The 16,025-nt window shown below is 43.4% G+C and overlaps 1 protein-coding gene across 6 annotated transcripts in view; it reads right to left on the minus strand.

Moving 5' to 3' along the window:
• Positions 1–16,025, minus strand: part of ELAVL4 (ELAV like RNA binding protein 4) — a 97,575-nt gene that overhangs the window by 13,936 nt on the left and 67,614 nt on the right. For all 6 annotated transcript variants that reach the window (XM_004371756.2, XM_004371758.2, XM_023727091.1 and 3 more), the window contains exon 3: positions 9,892–9,995. In XM_004371756.2, coding sequence (XP_004371813.2) covers positions 9,892–9,995 — 104 coding nt within the window. The remainder of the gene's footprint in view (positions 1–9,891; positions 9,996–16,025) is intronic.

Consider the following 16,025-nt stretch of genomic DNA (forward strand, 5'->3'; position numbering starts at 1 on the left):
GCCTGGCACACATTAAGTGCTCAATAAACCAAGGCTTTGATACAATTGTTATGTAATCAAGCCTTGTGCTAGACACTGGGGGTGCAGAGATGAATACAACACAGTCCCTGATGTGTAGAACTATTAGTCTAGCAGAGGAGACACACTCACACCGATTATTTCAGAATATCAGGCTGCAGATTTTCCCCAATCTGTTGTAACACTTCGCTCTCTCAGTGAGCACAAACTCCCAGAGCAGACAGGTCCCTGGGAGACACTCATTCCAAACAGACCAGAAGAATGGTAGCATGGAACAGACTCTGGTACTGCCAGGGCCTTCTAGGAACAAACTCTCCCAGGGACCTCCAGTCCCACCTCCAGAAGCAAGGAGAGAAGAAGCCAGCTGGCTCCTGGATTCTGAGGATCATCTTTCTCCCTGTGCCTATGGCTGCAGCCCCACCCACAGACAGGACAGGTGCCTGCTTCCACAGCCCCAGTGCAGAAAGGCCAGAAGGCCTTACTCCACATACTTCCCCACCTGCCACCTGATATTCTTCTATCAGGGGCAAACCCTAACGGTAACGTTTCTAATGAGTGCTGATCATGCCACTTCCCTTCTCAAAAACCTTAAATGGTTCCCCAACGCCTTGTGATGGAAGTCCAAACCCTTGATATGAGCATTCAAGGCCCTCTGTGATCTGGCCCATCCTCTCGTCTCCTACTAACTCCTTCATGCACCCTGTGCTTCAGTTCAAGCAGAAACACAATCAGTTTTCTGAATATGTGCTGAAGGTTTCTACTTCCATGTCTTTGTTCTTGCTGTTTGCTCACCATCTCAGCAAAGTAAACTCCTGTCCATTTGTCAAGGCCCAGTCTGAATGGCACCTCCTCCAGGAAGCCCAGGCAAAATAACTGCTCTCTCCTTGGCTTCTACAGATGACACACTTCAATGGCAGCAGCTAGCAGACCCTGCCTCCAACCAAAGCCACCCATGAGAACTCATCTGCTCTATTAGTTTGAGCATTTCGGTGGTCTCTGCAGACCAGGCATCTGGTCTTAAAGCCTTATGTAGGACAGGAACTCAGGAAATGCTCTCTGAACGGCAATAAAATTTCTAATATACTGTATGCAATAGATTTTAACTCTTTTCCCAAGATCTGACTTTGATGTGGAGAAGGGGCTAGAGAGAATCACTGAGTTAAAGAATATCTAAAAATATCACAAGAGTATCTGGTACACAGTAGGCTGGATAAATATTTTTTAAAAATTGTAAATGACGTGGTAATGGATTAAAGTATCTAATAATTTCTTTCAAAAAGTCCATCAAAATTATCAAAGGGGCTTAGTATGAGGATCTTGCTGTTTGACTAGTGGCTTCCAAAACGGAGAGATGTGTTAACTTCCATGGCCTAGTTAGTGGAAGAGCTGGTCTCAAACTCAGGGTTCCAGACTCCCAGTCTCCTCACTGAACTGCAACCCGTGACTCCTGCTTTATGAAAGACTGATAAGATAGTGTGGTACCCAGAAGCTGTGTAACACTTTCCACTATACAAAGCCCTTTGTATATGTTGCCTGGATCATAGTAAGACTCAGACTCATTCTTTACTCTGATCCATCCCTGAAACCTGTAGGTGGAAAACCAGTCTTCCCCCTCTCCTCATGTAATTTTCACCTTAAGGGTGACATTATCACTATAATCTTCATCATGGGGAGTATTTCTTGAGTACCCATTACAAGCCACGATTACCCGCAAGGAAGGTAAAATTAGTTTCATTTTCCAGATGACAAACTCAGGTTCAGTGACGTCAAGTACTGGTCCAAGGTCACACAGTTAGCTGAACTAAGAGACAAACCGAGATATGACTGCAAGTCCTGGGATCTTTCCACTATACCACGTTAACCTGGACAGTGAAATAAAAGCCGTGTGCTTGGCACAAACTACTACTTACTCTGGAAAGTTACCAAGCTGGAAAAATCACACTATCATATTTTGTTGGTTGGACCGTTAGAGCTGGAAGGGACCATTCTGCAGATGAGGAAATAAGTCCAGAGAAGTAAGTTGCCCAAGATCACCCTAGTAGTTTATGACAGAGCTGGGACTTAACTCTGCATCTTATCTCACAGCTCCTTTGAATGGACAACAGGGAAGGGAAGGGGGAGCCAGCCGTCCTGCCCTGGGGCAGCATGACCACCATGGAGAAGTGGTTCTTTAATCCTCAGGGCCAGTGATGTTCTGGGCCAGTGATGATGAACAGAATTTTCTGGGATCATGAAAATGTTCTATATCTGCACTGTCCAATATGGTAGTCAGTAGCTACACGAGGCAACTGAGCACTTGCGATGTGCCTAGTATAACTGAGAAACTGAACTCTAAATCTTAATTGATTTTAATTTAAATATAACTAACCATATGTGACTAGTGTCTTCTGGACTGGACAGAGCAGCTCTAGGCCCAGAAACAACACAAAGTTACAGGTTCTGAGGGCTAGAAGAGTCCTTCAGGGCCATTTAGTCAGACTCCAGTCTGGTACAGGAATCCCTTCTACATTACACCTAATGATTCCATTTGAATGTCTCTGATGATAAGGGACTCACAAACACCCAACACAAATGTTCTACTCTGATGGATTCACAGATTCTCTTCTCAGACACTTGAAATATAGGACTGAGCTAATAATGCCTTAGAGTCATTGCAGAATTTTCTTTCCTATAAAATGGAGCAGCACTCATTGTGGGCTGAACTGGGTGCAGTGCCCTCTTTGCCATCTTGGTCATTTACCTCTGGACAACTTTTAGTGTCAGGTCTTATTAAAATGTGGAGCTGAGAATGGGACACAAGACACCAAGTAAGAGCTGACCAGAGAGGACAAGAAGGGACCACTATTTCCTGTGATCTGGAATCCACAATTCTCCTAACATAGCCAAGAGTATGCTGATTTTCTTTAAATAGCTCACATCACACTGTTGGCTTCTTTTATACTTGTAGACCACTTAAGTCCCCAGACCTCATTCTATACACTTCTGAAAACCTAAGTGTCCTCCCAACCTGTACGTGTCCAGACCCAGGACACTGGGGATGAATGACCTTTAAAACACTGGGACTGTATCCACTTCACTGGGCTGAAAAAGCAGGAGAACTCTATTTCCATTTCTCAAACTCCTCCCCCATATCTGAAATTATTCCCTCAAAGGAGGTTAAGCAGAGCAGCCAAATACAATGTCCCACAAGACAGGGTAGCCTGGTACAACTAGAGTAATCGGGTCTCCAGTATCCGCTGGTGTTGCCACGTGCCCTCTCTCGGCTCCCTGGGGAGTCAGTGATCCAGCCACCCCACCACTGACCTTGGCAGGGAAGTGCTCCGGCACCAGGCTCTGACTATATCTGTGGTGGGGAGGAGAGAAAGTGCTTTTTCATTATTAACAAGACTGAAGGAGGCAGTCCATCATTTCTGGGTGGGGTGATATCCGTCAGCAAAAAATGATCTGTTAACTCTCTGGAAGCATTAAGAGCAGTGATAGGAGAAATAACTGCTTATGTTGAGTGCAAAGAAAAGATGCCTCGGTGGAATGGAGGCCTTTAGCTAGGCAGGCGGATTGCGGGAGGGAGGAAGGAAGCGGGGAGGGAGGCTAGGCTCCCTGACAACCCCTGGCAAGAGAAACAAGCAGGAGGGGCAAAGTAGAACCTTCAAAACTCAAGTGTGGAAAGATCCCCTGGAGGCACCACTACTGTTATGAGAAGAATAAAGAGAAAATGGAGAAATGGCTAAGCAGCATCTCAGCACAAAAAGGCTGGAATAAAGAAGGTAGATCTCTTTCTTCCCAGAGCAGGGAGGTTTTTCTTTCTGAAAAGCCTTCACTCACACACCTTCCCCTTCTCTGGTCCTGCTCCCCCCCAGAACTGGGCTGCTGTCTCACAATAACGCATCTTTCTTATTCTCTCACCCCATCTGGTGACTGAGTGCCAACCCTCCTAGGTTTACTCAGTGTGGCAGAAGCAGCCCTTTTGCCCCTTCATCCCAGACCTAGTCCTGAAATCACTCACACCCCTAGTTTTCATGAAAGCTGTGCTCTAAAAATGTTTACTTAAAGTCATATTTTTTTTTAAATTTGAATAACAGCTTAATGCAATTATTAGGAAAAGACGAGACACAAAGTCATTTGTACATATGTAATGCAATGAGAAAAGGAAGGAAACAAAAATGTTAACAGTATTGGGTTGGAAATGGCTGATATTGCTTTCATGATATGATTCTGTATTTTCCAAATTATGTACAAATAAGCATGTCTTATTTTTCAAATGAGCAAAAAGCTCCTAATAGACTGAACACGAATATCTAAGGCTGATAAAGAACCTAACCACAGCAGCCTGCAAGCTGCTGGTTTCATTTGCCAAAACCCCTAAGTGGCATACCATTGCCAGATGAACCTTCTTGGAGCTTAACTTTGACCAGATCTCTCTCCCTCTCAAACCTTGCACTGCTCCCTACTTCCCCCCAACATCAAATGGGAACCCCTTTAGCCTCATGAGCAACCCCACCCCACTGCATTAGTGCTGGTCCTTTGCATGTCTGTGTCTCCCATCAGACAGGGGCTTCTGAGGGAGAGCAGTAAACATTTCTCTAATCCTGCTTCTCAAACTTAGGTTAAAACCTGAAAGGTTTAGTGGGAGTGGTACCACACCCTCAAATTCCATTTTAGATCACTGTTTACTGAAAGTTCTCAGTGTAACTTGAACATCACTCCAAACTTTTGGTAGACATATTCCTCTTCTGAAGGTACTACAGAACGATCTCATTTTCTTTGTTCCTAATTAATGAAACTGGACCAAATGCAACTGGATTCCACTGAGTGCTTCTTAGTAAGAGGCTGACACTACAGTGTAAATTCAGGGGCTGCTCTGTTACAGCCCATGGAAAGGCTCAGGACTGTATAGCATCAGGTGTGGGGTCAAAGAGTACTAGGAATCATTTCCCAGAATCCACAGCCACTTCACCCAAAGCTTTGCAGAGTTCAAAGTGATCTCTGTTGGAGACAACCAGAAAAAAAACAAACAAGCAGCACCCCAAAGCCATCAATGGGGGCAAATCATGTCCACTGGGCTCAGGGCTGAAATGCTGAGAAAGGACAGTTTCCCAAGCGGGGAGCTAGGCTGCTCTGGCAGGCCCGAGAATGTAAGCCCATAGTCCATACGCCACCTGTCTCTGACACACATGGGTGAGAGAATCTCCAGGACACTGCTGTCTCCAGTTCATCTAAACCCCAGGACCCAGCACAAAGACTGGAAAGCAGAGTCCTGAGAAACATCTGTTGCTGGGAAATAACAATCTTAATCGAGCTGTGTCCCTCCTTGATAGCAGAAGCCCTGGACCACAAGCCTGATTACTGAAGAACCTGGAGGGGCCACGCAATTCATTTGTTTGCTTTTTTAAATCTCCTTCCTGGGCCAGGGAGTATAACCCATGTGCGTGTGTGTGCGGGCGCTTGTGCGCAGAGCCAACTACACACCCACACACCCTCACAGAATGCGCGTGCCGCTGAGCAAACAGGCAGTGCGACATTCCAACACTCACGACCCACTGCCAGAGATTTATTTTTAAAACGTTTTTTCTTACTCTAAATCTCACTAACTGTGTGATCCTGGGTAACTTCTTTGAGCCTCAGTTTCCTCATTTATATAAAAGAGATAATAGCACCTACATACAGGGTTATTTTAAGAATTAGAGTTTTTGTGTGTAAAGCACCTAGCCCCAGGGATGTTTCAAGGATTAAATGACATCAAGAATGTAAAGGGTTTAGAATAGTGTTGAACACAGAGTAAACACTCAGTACAAAGGAGCATTACTGTTATTACTATTTCCTTAGAAGCCCACGGTCACACATTAAGCAGCTCCTCTTCTGGCAGAATCCATCACACTACCTTTGGATGCTAACTCCAGCTCAAGTGCTGAATAGTTCTGTGCTTTGCACAAATCACTTCATTTCTCTGAACCTGATCTCCAAGACAGAGGTGGGAACCTGTGCGGGCATGTCCCACTAAAGAAGTTATAATCCAAATATCACTTCCTCTGCAGTCACCATCCACACTAACCATCTGTGACTTAATTACATGCATCAGGCTCCCTCTCTGCTTAGGTGCTGAGAGAGCTAGCCTACGCCTATACGCTCCTTGAGGACAGAGGACTGGCCTTGTTTTACACAGGCGCGCAGTATTCACACACAATCACGTTACGTCTCCCTTAATAAAGGCAAAGTGAATATTGGTTTGACAAGGAACCATCATTTGGGGGAACCTTCTATAAGCAGGCACTGTTCTTTAGCTTCCAGCCCAAAAGTGAGCGCATTTAAATTTGAGTTCAGAGGATGCAAACTGCCCGCCCACAGGTTACCTATTAAAGTTTTGTTTGACCCGCCTACATAATGCTTCAGAATTTTTTGAATTACGCTTTAACCACTGCACCACCAGGGCTCCCTTGCATGTACAGCACTCCAGAAATGCTTTAGAAATGTGGGAAGGAGGGACAAACTTAGCTAAAGTTTGTAAACATGTACTAGATGGTTCCAAGAAAATCTCTGTAATGCATGCTTCAGAAGAAGATACCTGTTTTTTCAATATAGACAATTGAATTGAACTGCCAACCTTTAAAAACTGGGAGATTTGGCACTAAAACAAGTATCTAGATTTCTGTTTCCTGTGATAACTGGAAGATCTGGCAACAATCTGGGTTTAAATAATCAACGGTAGCTGAAGAGTAGCTGCCCTCTTTACTGCTCTCTCCAGCTCACCACAGTCTCCACCACTCCCTCAGGCTTTCCATAACCATGCTTGAATCTAGCAGTTAAACATTAACTTCTACAGCTTAGGAATTAGCTCTTGGTTTGCCAGCACTTATTTTGTCCATTATATTTAAAGTACGGTGTCTTGCACATATCCAAAAAAACAAACCTATTGCTGTCAAGTTGATTCTGACTCATAGAGACCCTCTAGGACAGAGTAGAACTGCCTGATAGGGTTTCCAAGGCTGTAATTTTTACGGAAGCAGACTGCCGTATCTTTCTCACTCGGAGGGGCTGGTGGATTTGAACAACCCACCTTCTGGTTAGCAGTCAAGCACTTGAACCACTGTGTCACCAGGGTTCCCTTGCATGTATAGCACTTCAGAAATGCTTCAGAAACATGAGAAGAAAGGACAAACTTAACTAAAGTTTGCAAAAATGTACTAGATGGTTCTGAGAATATCTCTGTAATGCATGCTTCCAAAGAAGATATTTGTTTTTTCCAGATAGGCACATTATTTATTCCTTTATGGGAGACAGAGCAAAGATATAAATCTCATGTCACTTATCAAAGCAAACTGAAGCAGAAGAAGTAAACAGTGGCTTGAAAGGCAAAAAAGCAATTTTAAGAAATTAATAAATGATGAGACCATTAACAGCAGACAAAAAGGGTTTGCTCCCTCCCCCTCTTAATATGATTTTTACCTTAAACACTGTGTCCCTTTAGGAAAGGGAAGAAAAGTTAATAAAAGGAAACTGTCACTCAAACATAATTTTTAGTATAGCAAATAAACTGCTTTAATGAAAGGCCTGAAATCCCCAGGTTTGCACATTAAATTTTCATTCGTAGTAGAGAATGGAAATTATTGATTCAGCTGTGGCATCATGCATTTTGAATCCTACAGTGCCTCAGAAGCCCACGTTACTGCTGGGTGCAAATGTGTTGGCAGCATTTTGATGCAGGGTGGGTGAGGGGGTGGAGAAAGGGAGATAGATAAGGGAAGGAAGCAGATTGACTCTTCCCAGAAAGAAAAATTAATCAATGTTTCTTGTCTCTAAGATCCACTTAGACAAAGCACCGCTTCTGATGGGATTATGGGCATTGTGAGACTAGAGAAGCCAGGTCCACTCAGTCTTTTGGAAAACTCCAAGGGACTCATGGAATACTTAAAATAACAACAGAATGGATGGCTGATGACTTGATTCTAAGCCCTTTGGGGAAGAGTTTGGGTTTGAAGGAAACTGTAGAGAGAGAGAAAAAAAGTACCTCGCTCAGTTCAAGGTCAAGGGAAGAGCAAATGTCTGACATTCTAATGCTGAACTGGATAGCACAGAAAATCAATCAAACCCACAAACACAGCTCTCACCCTGGTGTGGTCCCATCGAAGAGTCAGGTGACATGAGCAGCCAATCTTTACTTAAAGTGTGAAACTAGGTATGGCTTTCCTTTGAAAGAAATTAATCCTCCTGCCTCTCAGAGGTCTACCCCATAATTAAACAACTCTTGATTATTTCTCCCTTAGAGAACGCACAGATATGGATTCTAAGCCAAGGCAGAGGCAGCCTGCATTGGGCACAACTTGGGGTCTTTGTGTACCATGGGGAGCCCTGGTGCTGCAGTGGTTAAGAGCTCAGCTGCTAACCAAAAAGGTCAGCAGTTCGAATCCACCAGCTGCTCCTTGGAAACCCTATGGGGCCATTCTACTCTGTCCTATAGGGTCGCTATGAGTCAGAATTGACTGGACGGCAACAGGTTTCAGGTTTGGCGTACCATGGACTGGTATGAAATCAGGGAAAGCAATCGTCTTCAGAAATAAGCTAAACTCAGTTGCCAAAGTAAAACTGCTTAAAAAAAAAAAAAAAAAAAAAAAAAAGAAGGCAGGAAAGATATTCACATAATATATTCCAAAAAGAAAAGGCTTTTATTTTGATTACCTCCCTGCTTAGGATTATCTTATATCAGTGATCTGCTCTGTTAGTCTGGTTGTTGGAAAAGTCGCTCATTGGACTAAAAAGTTCTGGTTTTGTGTTTTCAGACGCTGAGGGCTGGTGCCATCTATAGATTTCCATTCTGGGAGAGGTTTCTCTTTTGTCCTATTCTGCGTCAGACCTGCTGTCGTGATGATAAGAGCGCCCAGGAGACACTTCCTCGCGGTTTAATAGGCTATGAAGGATGGGCCTCGTTAATCGGCTGGCAGCTGCCCTCAAACAGGAGGCTGCCTGGAGGTGGGGAAGAAGGGAAGTGGGCTGAGGAGAAGGCAGGTTTCTTCCAGAACACCACAGGCTGCCCAAGGGGGCCCCTGAAGCAAACAGCACCACCTCTTGAAGGATCCCCACTACGTGAAGTCTGAACCGAGAGCGACAATCCAGCCTCAGAAACCTCCATCTGGAGGAGCAGGCTCTGGGTAACTGTTTTGCTTTTTTGTCTTAAAAACAAACCCTCTTGAGATATTATCTACTGGGCTGGTTATTTTCAGATTGCTGGAATGTTACTTTTTCTGTTGTTCCTTTACTATGTTCCCATCAATTTTATAGTACCCATTCCTATTACACTAATGCCTTTACCTATAACTGATTTTCCCTTTTGGAGTCTTGGTTAGGAGGGTCCTTTCCACTCTTAAGTAAAGGCCGAGCTTGCCCGCCTGGCACACACCTCCTGACTTGGCCCCTGCCCACTTTCCCATCCTCATCTTTTCATTACCTTCCCATCCAAAATTAGGCCACACAGTTTTATATGCTGCCCCTGGCTTGTCATGTTTTTGTACATTTTCACAGCTTTGCCTGTGCTATTGCCTCTGCCCAGAGTGGCTTCTCTGCCTCAGCTTCTTCCTTTGGCTCAGTTCTGGCCATCTTGGCAGACTCAGGTTCACAGGCCCTCTTGGTGGGGTACTCCTCTCTTACACCCCTCTTCCCTCGGGATTGGAGTTCCCACAGCTCTTGGTCCTTTCCTTTCACTTAGCTATTACCTCACTCTCCTGTAATGGTCTGTGTTCCTACTTAGTACAGGTGGCTGGTAAATGTTCTTTGACCAAATAAAGAGCAGCACCTCTAGCTCTCATACAGCCTGGATTTATTAGATCAAAGGGATGAAATTTAACCATTGCCTCCCAAATCAGGAGCCAGCACATCACCTCTTACCTTTATGGTTTTGGTCTGGAGTCTGAGTCCATTTAAAGTGTTGATGGCTTTCTCTGCATCCTTTGGATCAATATAGTTAACAAATCCGTACCCTAAACTCTGTCCTGTAGAAACATATTAAAAGAGAGAGAGAGAAAGAAAGAAACTCAGTATCTTTTCAAGAGGCAACACTTTCCATTGCAGAAAGTAAACACTCTTTTCTAGTATATATATAATATTCTAGTATATTTTGGTATTACCCCCAGGGTGAGAGTTTTCCAATTCTTCCATCTCTCACTCTGGCCTGCCTCTAAACTCACATGAGCTGCCTGAGCTGGGAAGGGGTAAATGCACTGGACCATCTATGCCAGATACATACAAATGTGCACATAATAAGGAAGAAGTGGCGGGGGCGGGGCGGGTAGTGGAAAGAGCAGGTATGATTTGTTAGGACACATTTGAACTGGAATCCTGGGGCTTTCCCTACTAGCTGTGTGAATTTGGAGAGAAGTCATTTAATCTTTTTTTTTTTTTTTATCCCCTACATCTCTACTCTGGACATAACAGCATTCAACCTCAGAGAGGTCTGAAAGGTTTAAGTGAGGTATTGTTTACAAAATGCCCACGGTGCCTAGAACATAGGAGGCGCTCAATGAAAGACAGCTAAGCTATGTTCAGGACTGAAACTGGGGCAAGCGCTGGACAGAGTAGCTATGTCTGTTGCCTCAGTCATGCCAGCCACACCCACACTCAAAGGGAAGCCGCAGGATCTGAGCAATGACTGGAGATGATTATAGTGAAGGGTACAGACCATGGCCAGAATTTTAAACAGTTGCTACAAATCATTCCATGCCCTCATTATACCCCCATGCAAAGAACAATCCAAAAAAAGAACCCCAAAACGAAAGGTTTCTATTGGAACTGGGGAGCTCCTAACACAAAGGGGAGAGTGCGAACGATTTCTGCAAAGAGGATTTAGCTACTTTAGGTGGAGATGGCATCAACTTGTCTGCAAAGAGAGGTTGCAAGTGACAGGGCTCCCCCCTAAGTGAAATAAAAATAATGTGCTTGCGATCGTGCCACTGATTATAAATAGTCCATCAGCTCTGCCATGTGTCATCAGCCAGAAATATCATTAGGAAACTTTACATTTTCTGACATACCCTTTAAGAAACACAGAGCTTGGGGTGGCTGCAAAAACCAACTTGAACTTCCCAGGCAATGTTATTGATTTGTGGGTGGCAGCAGAGCCAAAGGGGAGGAAAATGACAGGACATCACATGTCAGGAAAGACTGATTACATAAAGCTCTCTTTGGAGTACCGGGGCCAGGGCTGGGAGACAATACAGCAAAAAGCCTGCCATGTCCTGGTGACAGGAGCCCATTTCAGCAGCCAAAAAATCTTTCCAACAGCTTCTGTTTTGCTGGTAAATGTCTGTGTTTGTGTTGGTTGTAGGAGGGAACCTGGGAAAACAAGTTGGGTTCTGGATCAGAAAATGGGCGACTTCATTATCCTTTGTCAGAGTGGAAGCAAAGAGAAGCAGGAGGAAACTCAATCACATTTGTTCCCAAAATGGGAAACCCAAAATGACAACACTTTCCATTAGGATATTCCTTTGTCCTTTTGAAAGAACAGGGTAAGACTAGGAAAGACAGGGGCAAACTTTGCAAAATACGCCCTTCACTAGCCAAAATCAGTAACTGAAGAATGAGAAGAGGATGCTGAGCACACTCTAGCTGCAGGGACCCTTCTCTTTCCACTTCACTGTGTATGTGTGGTGTGTGAGTGGTGTGTGTGTGTGTGTGTGTGTGTGTGTGTGTGCTCACGCACTATGTCAGAGAGAGTGTGTGAAGTGTGCGTGTGAATTCCAAGACCCTGCCACATGTTCTGAGAAACTCTATTTTGCAAATACAAAAATACAAGAGACTAATTTCATTGGCTCTACCTCATCAAGCCTAACTAAATTCATCTACTTAAGGCAATTTTCAGCATGCAAATTTCTCAGTCATATTTACCTTATATACAAGAGAGGCCCTAAAAACTGCTGTACAAAAATACTTTTATGATCACTTCTTTTAAACAACCATGCACCAAGTTTAGCTGCTTTAAAGTGCATTTTTTAAAGCTGTTATCTCAATGATAAACCTTATGTATGAGCACTAGGAGAGTGGTTAGACAGTCAATCTATCAAGTCTAATTTAATTTGTGTAAAATTAAAATGAAAATAGGAAAAAATATAAATAAAACACTCACCAGTTAACAACAAACATTAGACTTAACTCATAATGAAACAGGTCCTGATCCATCATCTTGATGGAATATATGCGGAGGAATTTATCATGCTTACCAGCAATGCATGTTCCCTGATACACTATCCTTCTTTCTAAAATTAGTCATCTATGTATTGAAATCTAAAATACAGTGCCTGGGATTGTTACACTCTATATTTTACCTTTGTTTTAGACCTTTGCTTCTGGAAGAAGGAAAATACACACACTCGGACCCAAGGAAACGGTTTAAGTCCTAGAAAGGCTCTGAAGGTCAAATGAGGCAAGGGACTCCTGGGCAGTAAGATGTGTCATATCAGCCCACCTGCTTGTATCAGTCCCAAACCCACTGCCACCTTAGTACCTGACTGAAATTAGCACAACTGTACTGTCATCACCTGCTCTAGGTTTAGAGAGAGACTGCATTTAACATCATGAATGAAGGTACTTTCCGAGAAAACTAAAAACCAGATGAACATCATTCCAGAAGGGAAGGGGAAAAGAACGACTGGAGATTCTCCTTGACATAAAATAATGAGCTGCAAACACTACAACAGAACGCACTGAACAAGAGGAATGCAGAGGTGGAAAAACTTGCCTGTGAGTTGAAAGATATGAGATAAACTGGCAGCACAATGGAACCCTACCTGTGGTTAGCCTAGTTCAGGAACAGGCTTTCTTCACGTGCTTATCACCACCACAGGAGTCCAGCTAGGTCTAATAAAAAATGCTGTACGGATCTAAACATTCTCTTTTAAAACACTCTAAACCCCAAAACCAAACCAAACTCACTGCCATCGAGTCAATGCTGACTCATAGCGACCTTACAGGACAGAGCAGTACTAACTGCCGCATGGGGTTTCCAAAGCTGTAAATCTTTACGGAAGCAGACTGCCCATCTTTCTTCCTCAAACCGGCTGGTAGGTTCGAACCATCGACCTTTCGGTTAGCAGCCGGGTGCCTTTAACCATTGTGCCACCACGGATCCTTCCTTAAAACACTCTGGAGAGGATTAAATCCCTAGGTGGAAAATATAAAAACCCAAGTCTCATTTTTTTAGAAACTTTTTTAGTAGTGGGGGAGAGTAAAATGAGGAAGAATTTTAACTCTGGTGGCTATATATTGGTGATGAGTTTTGGATTTGCAGTTCTGCACTTAAATGTATATAGAAAATACAGACGAAACACATTCACAAGAATACCAACACTATTTCCATGGGGACAAAGAGAGCTGCTGTGCTGGGAGGGCCCGGGGGACCCAGTCTGGAGCCTAGAGCTAAGTGTGTGTGTGTATCTGCATTCCAGAAATTAATAAGGTCCTTTTATTCTTTTCTCTTTTTTTTCTCCAAATAGCTGCATCGTCTCCCTTCATCAGCAGTAGCAAAGATTTGATCGTATAGGTATGGCAACAGTATTTTCAGAATGGAAAATTGAAATAAAGTTTATTTTCCCCCAATTTATGAATTTATTTTGATGACAAGTTGAACAAATAAAAAAATTAAATCACTAAAGTTGTATTTATTTAATCACCTTTATTGAAAAAATAAAATGTTATAAAATGAGGAAATGAGGGCTGTCTTCAAGATTCAGAAACTATAGTGAGTACCTGGCTCCTTGATGCCAAGATGACCTACAATTCTTCCATTTGACCAGTTCCTATTGCTCTGCCCAGCAGGCTTGGGTGAGGGGTCCCCAGTTACCATGCATGGGCAGGAAATGCACTCTGGGCAGTTTGGGAAGGAAACTTAAATTCAGAATGTAGTTTCCAAGGGGAAAATGTTAAACACAATGGCTACATTTTAAAGCACTTCATCATATTTTAGATTTAAACAGGTTCTTGTTTTAACAAGAATCTGAACCTTAATATTTTTGTTTGTGTAACACACACACAGGCATGCACACACATGCACACATAGGTGTCCTCCCACTATGACAAGGCAACATTTCTATTCAGTTATAATAATTTGTATATATATTGTCTCCCCTTAGAAACCAAAAACTTCTCCCCACAAGATATGGCTTATAAAAGTTTGTATCCTTGCACACAGTAGGTAGTCAACAAGTATGTGATAGGTGAAAGGACGGATGTGCTCATTTATACTAATTCTCCATTTCTAGAAGCATGTGACCAGAATGTTTTGTATTTGCAAATGACCAGGATGTTTGGGGGAGGCAGGGTTGGGGAAGGAGTACATGGGGAATTCATTCTGCACTTGTGAGAAAGGGAGAACATGAAAACAAGCTGACACCAGGGATTGGAAAGCAAAACACATAGAATGTCCTGAGTGGGTTCTCCTCCAGCACAGATGAGATGAACAATAAAAGCCACCTGGGCCCACCTTTCTACAGAGATTCTGAGTTTACAGAGTGCCTTCCCGCCTATTCTATACCATCTGATTCTCTTGACAATCATGGCTGTTTCCACATTCTACAGATGTGGAAACTGAAGCTCTGAGAAAATGGGTTCTCATCTAGTCAGGGGTCAGCAAACTTGTTCTGTAAAGGACAAGACAATAAACAGTTTAGGCTCGATAAGTCATAAGGTCTCTGTTACAACTACTTAACTCTGCTATCGCAGTATGAAAGGAGCCATAGACAATATATAAATGAATAAGTGCAGGTGTGTTCCAATCAAATTTTATTTAGAAAAACAGGCAGTGGGCTGGATTAGGCTCGTAAGGTGTAGTCTGCTGACCCCTGATGTAGATCCTTTGACTCCATATCTAGTACCCTCTTCCTTTACCACAGTTACCCCATTTGAACTAATATGTTCTAATATTCCGAGGCTTTTTTTTTGAGCGTTTTAGAAAAAGTAAATTATTTTCAGTAGTTTGTGCTAATATTTTTCACTGTATTCAAATTCTAGAAAGTGTTGAGATCATTGCTGATTATAATCCTTCATTTTTCTATCCATTCTGGAAAAAAGTGTTTTTTTCCTTGCCTTTGGGATCATGGGGATTATTCCTAATCCTGACATTCTCATGGCCAACTGCAGCAGCAGAGAAACTGTTCCCTCACAGGGCTGGCCGGAAGGAACCTCAGCATTTCTGCACTGCCAACCTGCACACATTGCTCTTTCTCTCTTCAAAAACAGTCCTTCTCCAGAAACCTAACAGCCATTCCCCTCATCTGCCAAGGCCCTGAGGGGGTGGCCAGATGGGTAGCTGCTGTTGACAAAACCTTCTGAGTTGAGTAAGGAATTTTTGTGGATGTTAGAACCCCTAGCTCAGGCTGAAATTCTGTTCTCAGAGCACATGATGAAATCCCCAGTCACCTCAAGATCACCTGTATCACAGTAATCCACACACTGGGTCAGCTGCAGCCAACTAAGCCTAGGACTCTTCCCTGCCCGTCCTCAGATGCCTTTCCCTGCTGTCAGCTGCCTCAGAATCGACCTGAACACACTCAAAAGAGGGTCAGAGAGATCTGTGACTGTTACTGCATACATAAATGTGTGTGTGTTTATAAACCACGCTTGCTGTATAACCTTGGTTAAGTCATTTAAACTTCATCAGCCTCTTCCCTTATCTGGAAAAATACGGATAATCCCTTAATCCTCCTAATCAAAGGATCGCAGTGACGATTAACTATATTACCAAGTGGAATAATAGCAGCTCTGGTTTATTCAGTGCCGACTTAGTGCCAGGTACTGTGCTAAGTGGCCTACTAACAGTACCTCATTTAACTCTGGACAAACTGGTATCGTCAGGCCCATTTTGCAGGTGAGGAGAATGAGACTAAGAAATGTTAAATAACCTGCCCAAAGTCCACCAGCTAGTAGGACCTAGGGCTAGGATTTGAATGAACCCGGGGCTGTGCGACTTCCCAGCTCGTGCTCTCTCTCCACACCGGTTTGTCTCTCTGTGAGTGGCCGGCAGAATGTCTGGC

This window comes from Trichechus manatus, unplaced genomic scaffold (assembly GCF_000243295.1).
Source record: "Trichechus manatus latirostris isolate Lorelei unplaced genomic scaffold, TriManLat1.0 scaffold00015, whole genome shotgun sequence".
Taxonomy (NCBI): Eukaryota; Metazoa; Chordata; class Mammalia; order Sirenia; family Trichechidae; genus Trichechus; species Trichechus manatus.